At 33.8% G+C, this 5,946-nt stretch overlaps 1 protein-coding gene across 1 annotated transcript; it reads right to left on the reverse strand.

Annotated features, from left to right (window-relative positions):
* Positions 1-439: 439 nt before the first annotated feature.
* On the reverse strand, positions 440-4,661 carry LOC21388285 (protein trichome birefringence-like 39). Its single transcript, XM_010101066.2, has 5 exons — positions 4,256-4,661; positions 3,975-4,146; positions 1,558-1,733; positions 1,321-1,479; positions 440-1,014 (listed from the first exon to the last, which is right to left on the reverse strand). The coding sequence occupies exons 1-5, from the start codon at positions 4,567-4,569 to the stop codon at positions 723-725; spliced, it is 1,113 nt and encodes a 370-aa protein (XP_010099368.1). The 5' UTR covers positions 4,570-4,661; the 3' UTR covers positions 440-722.
* Positions 4,662-5,946: the final 1,285 nt, after the last annotated feature.

Here is a 5,946-nt window from a genome sequence, read left to right on the forward strand (position 1 = left end):
TAATGTTAGCTCAAAGGAAGGGGGGAAAAAAAATCCGCATTTGAGTTCTTCTTGGTTTAAACCTCAAGTTCGTAACATTTTGTGCTATACTACTGGCTTCAGATAATGGAAACATACCGGCTTGTGCGGAGCCCAAATCTTGCCGAGCCCATCATATCAAGTGTCCAAAGATCGTTAAACAAAAGGCCCACTTAATAGGTTGATCGGTGGAAAGGAAGTGTATCACGTGCACCGGAAATAAAAATAATCACTGGTTCTTGGGGCTTCTGAATGCACATGAATTCCATCCCTGGTCAATCATTCAGATTCTATCCCAGCAAACTCAAATCAGCAGGTGATAATTTATATATAGATCTATATATCTCGAGGGAATAAAGATTATGCTTTCTCAACTTCGCAACTTCTAATAAAGTTTTTGAATTGAGAGACGATTAACACATGATTTCCAAACATGTTGAGCTCTCTTGAGCTGCTTTATATATATTCTCATCAAAAAGGGCAACTTCCTACAGTTCATGGCAATTAGCTGATGAGAAAAACAATGTTGAGATTTACAAATTACAATTTACTACACACCAACCCCATTATTGCCCCCCAACAATGCAAATGAAAAATTACAAATTACAAATTACAAATAGCACATTCCTAATGTGAGATTCAATGAGCTTTCTTTCCAAGAATGAGAATAAACAAACGTTCGACTAGCCTCCAGTATTTGGTGTTCAACCGACAAGACTTGCGTATAGCAGCTCATTCCAAGTGTCTGGCAATCCAGGAAGGCACCAATGGCTGCAATCTGTGCCACTGTGTTCGCCGCTATAACCCGATGGATGTCCGTCTTTTCGGTATTGCGATAAAGCTGTGACATCCAGCAAGTAGACTGGTTTCCTGAGCCTGTTTAGCACTTTATTAACAACCACCCAAGCCAAGGGTGTTCCTGCAGGGTACCTTGCTCCAAAGTAAGGCATCGTCTCGCCAGAACACGATCTTGATGGTTGGTTCCAATCTCTGCCCCTGTTTCACAATCCAACATTTCTTCCTTTTTTTCTCAAATTCCTCATGATACAAGTTTAAAAGAAGGAATGCAAACGCGTGCTTTCTCATAATGATCAGTGTAAAATGTAATTACGCGGGGTAATGTTATTGTTTAGGTCATTACTTACTGATCATAATCAAACCATGTCTTTTACCAAATACATGAAGTAATGTTTATCATATTTCCCATATAAGATTAAGAAGGAACGCATACTCGTTAAGTTCTCGTGATGATTAGTGTAATTATGCGGTATAATAGCGTTATTGTTGAGGATCACTACTTACTCATAATGGGTGGGAGAAATCCCTTGGAAGAAGACTTTTGTTTTGGAAGGATCGACATTGAGGTTGATCCACCTAGCCCAAGTCGTTAGTCCTTTGTAAAATGCAATCAGACGGTTCATGTCTTTGAACAATTTGTTGCCTTCTTGCAAATAATCCCATCTGCATTGTCATCATTAGCAATATCAGATAAGATGGTGAATGAAAACGTGATCGCCGATCACAAGGATAGTTACTCACGGTTGGGATCTCCCTGTGTGGGTCCACCAATGCCACGTGTTGAAGATCAGCAGGTCCATGCCTCTCCACCCATTGCCATTCTTTATGGAGTCAAGCTTCAAGACTCGTCCCACCCTCTCATGCACAAGATCTACAAGGTATGGCGTCCGATATAGCAGTATCTTAACACCGTAGTCCTACACAAAAAGGTTTAAATATTGATTCTTTAATTTAAAATTTGATGTATGGTTGAATAACTATTTGGACCTCTCTATGGTAAGGATACATTATTAGTAGTGCATGTTTCTAAAGTCAGATCTATTCAAAATCTCATCAAAAAGAAAAATGCAAAAGTACTGATAAATACTAATACATATATGACGGTTCAAACTTGAGCTAAACCCTACCGTCGAATCTCATAATCAACCAGCAAAAGCCGCCACTCTTTACCATCTAAATGACCAATTTAGCAAGTGTGTGATTTAATTGGTTATTGAAAGTACAAGTGTACAACGCGAACTGTGAATTAGGGAGGTGGTCCAATATTCCAAGAGGAAAACTGAAAAGTCTCTGTACCCAAGTTTGATGTTACAACTCATAGAAAGTGGTCCACAGATGTATATAGACTCTTTTTCATAACCAACCAAATCAATCCTCAATAAGAGGGAAAAACATAGGTCATGCACATATTAAAACAGTTTTATATGCATTTATTTGTTGTTCTCTTTTATAATCTACCATAAAACAAATAGGTGGTGTGTGCGCGCGCGTGTATATATATATACACTTTGACACCTTAGTCTGAGGCCCATTCCCTGATGCTTGTTGTTTGACATACAAAGATTATTGTTAGATATCGTCTAGTATATAACAAAAACGACCATATTTGTTAGAAGTGAGTGGTATTACAATATAATCCAGAGTTTTCAATTGGGCAAATCAACATTATTGAACATGAAAAAACAACAAAAAAATAACATAGGAAAAAGAGGGGGGAAAAAAATCTTTGAGAACAAGTACTTAACAAGCGTTAGCTATTTAAAGCAAAAGGGTATGTACGGTTTTTCTTATTATTTTTTTAAGGCAATAGCATAATTTTATTAAAAAGTCACTAAAGGGTTAAGATACATGATAAAATTAAAGTAAAAAATCGAGTCTTACCCATATAATTAGGTAATATAAACACACTCTTTATCTAATAATAAAGAGAACTCCTCTAATTAGTGGTACTATAGAGTTCCACCACTTTAAATAAACGATTCTAGATAAACTATAGCCTCGTTCACTTCGCGAATTCGAGCTGAAATGTGATATTTTTTTAAAACTTTTCACTGTAGCAGAAAAAATTAAATGTGACATTTTCTGAGAATTTTTTACTGTAAAAATTTAAAATTAAAAACTTAAATCGGTAAAATAAATAAGACCTGTATCTCAGTCCTAATTCTCAATTTATAACCAGAAAAAGAGAAAGGTTAAAGCAAATAGAAAAAAAGTTAACCTGTAAAAAAAAAATTATTACTGCGGAAGGGGCCATAAAGAAAAGAAAATAGAATAACCAGAGAAAAAGAGAAAGGTTAAAGCAGTAGCTGACAAGGGCCCGGCAAAGTGAAAACTGAAAAAAAAAAAAAAAAAAAAAAAAAAAAAAAAAAAAAAAAAAGGCCTACCACCAATTACGCTTCCAGTTAATGCTCACTCCCACGCACGCTCAGACAAAAACGTAACACAGTAACATGAGATCATGAAAGCAATTATACTTTCACCAAACAAAGCTCTTTTCTTTTTTTTCAAGCATAAAAAATGGAAAAAGTATCTAAACTACTGTGTGTTTTATCGAAGTGTCACGTTTTATTTCAAATTTTTAGAAATATCGCAATTACCTCTTGTCTTTCTTATTTTGTCACGAATTTTCATTTTGACAAAATTTAGTCAAACTTACAGTGAAAAATATTGACCTGTTTATTTTACTGATTCGAGTTTAAAATTTGAATTTTTTTACAGTAAAAAGCTCTCACAAACTATTTAATTTTTTTATTACAGTAAAAACTTATCACAAAAAATCACATCTTAACTCAAATTAAAAACTCAAATCAACGAATTAAACTGATACCTCAGAAAAACTTCAAGTTTGATTAATCTTGTGGTCAAAGTAGTCTTTTTAACACTAAAATGAGACAAAATTTGTCAAAATAAAATTTTTTTAACATGAAATGGAAAACACGAGAGAAAAACATCACATTTCGATAAAACAAATAGGAAATATTCAGGTACATATCCCATAATTTCCATACCCAGCTTCTTGAAAGAGATAAACTTTACCTTGTGAAAAGCTACTACATGAAAACAAAAAGAAAATAAAATAAAATAAAAAGAGTAGAGAAATTATAGGCATGCACTAGAACCGGCAATTATTGCTGCCAAATTCATAGCGAAAAACTGACCTCAAATGTGACTGAAGAAAGTGATTCAGTTCTCATAACTGTGGTCTTGGATTTGGGCACCCATGCATGAATCATACAAGTTAAAGATTGCCATTGGTTCAGACTCAACGAATCACCCACAAACATAATCTTTTTCCCTCTCCATTTCTTCAAGAAATACAGTCCATTAAACCTTAAAAGAAAAAAAAAACCCAAAAAATAAAATAATTTTCAAGTACCCATTTGGCAATTTGTTGAGTTTTGCCATATTTTATGCCAAATGAAGCAAAGAAAAGGAGTACCTGGGTAAGGAACAGGAGAGAGGTTGCCATCTGTATTTGAGGTAAGATTTATCAGGACGGCCATATTTTTGGCAGTTGAACTCTGGATCTACGAAGGGACATGTAGAGGAGTCGTAGAGAGGATACGACGCGTCGTATTTCCATGTTCCTCGAAACCAGTTGCACTTCCCTGCTAGCATTCTACTACTGCCTGCTGCTGAACTACTAGCATTATTGAAAGGATTGATAGAAATGATATCCTCCGCTTTTGTTTTTTGGGAAAACAGAAACAGAGTCAGAAACAGAAACAGGGCTTTGAATGGAAAATAACCCATTTTCCCTCTTGGGTTTCGACCCACCGAAGAAAATAACGAGGAGTGAAGAATAAAAGGTTATCCCAAACAATTCTTATATAATGCATGTGAGAGAGAGAGAGAGAGAGAGATGAGAAAGAGACTACTAAAGTGGAGCTTTGTGGGGGCTTTTATTTTTCACATGGAATGTAAGAAAGAGCTGTGAACCTTTTTTTTTTCCCCGATAAAAGAAAAAAAAAATTAAGATTTTTTTTTGCTCTCACAAAAAGAAAAAATCATTAGTGTCATTCTGCTCTCATTTTCTTCTTACTCTAAAATTAAAAATCCTTTTTGATATAATATATTAATATGTCAAATTTTTTTTACGTTAGATCTGTATAAAATTACATAAAAATCAAAGAGTATATAGATTTAATAATTAAAAAATTTTAATATATTGATACACTAGGTGTACAAAAAAATCTCTCTTAGAATTATAAGCCCAACAATAATGGGTCTAACAATGAAACAGAAATGACCAATACAATTCTATTTGAAAGATATATCTAGTTTTAACTCATGTCATCACACACTTAATGTCAACTATTCTAAAGGCATTTTAGGAGGAGATGAAAGAAAAATATTCTTATTATTATACTAAATTATTAGTAGTAAAAAGATCCTTAATTATTTCAAAACAACATAGAGTGTCTTTAACCACGTTTTCTTTTTTTTTTACAATTTGAATCATAATTCAAACTTTTTATTAATATTTTTTTTCACATAAATTTAAATTTAATTTTTTGACCACAATATTTTTATTCACATAAATTCATATTTTAATTCAAATTCTCGAATTCAAACTCACAGAAAGAAAGGCCTATCTTTAAAGTGTGGTTTTCAATAGTGGAATGTGGGGTTTGATCCAATCTATCCCAAACCTTGCTTTGGAAAAAACAAAAAAAAAAAAGGAATCGTGATGATGTGGATTCTAAAAATAATTATAACGGGGAAACATTTTTTTCTCCCAAGAAAGAAAGAGCTGTGAGAAATGGCTTTTTAAAGGCAATTTTGATTTCACCAAAAGTGATTCAGGTTTACTCAAGTGGGCCGAATTGTCATATTTGCCCTCTAGATATGTTGCACAGATGTCTGGTTGTCTGAGTTTATACAATAATTCTTCACCCGTCCCAAGCTCCCCATGCATTGATAGGTAGTTTTTTTTCCTCCCCTAAACCAATTTTTAATGGAGTTTTCTCTTAAAGGATTTCAGTACTTCATTTTGATAGGCGGTTTTCAATTTTCCAACCTACCGTCTTTAGTTTCTTTCAATATTTGATACCAAACATTTGGACCGAAATTCAATTCTATGTATGAGTATAGGTGTCTGCCTAAATTAATGTTTAGTCCTTGAAAAAT

Source organism: Morus notabilis, unplaced genomic scaffold, assembly GCF_000414095.1.
Source record: "Morus notabilis unplaced genomic scaffold, ASM41409v2 Scaffold412, whole genome shotgun sequence".
NCBI lineage: Eukaryota > Viridiplantae > Streptophyta > Magnoliopsida > Rosales > Moraceae > Morus > Morus notabilis.

Excerpts from the sequence above, each read along its gene's own strand:
- LOC21388285 (XM_010101066.2), bottom strand. The coding sequence starts at position 4,569 with ATGGGTTATTTTCCATTCAAAGCCCTGTTTCTGTTTCTGACTCTGTTT. Across the intron at positions 4,147-4,255 it reads CTCTCCTGTTCCTTACCCAG|GTTTAATGGACTGTATTTCT; the intron begins GTACTCCTTTTC and ends TTTTCTTTTAAG. Across the intron at positions 1,015-1,320 it reads ATTTCTCCCACCCATTATGA|GGGCAGAGATTGGAACCAAC; the intron begins GTAAGTAGTGAT and ends ATTGTGAAACAG.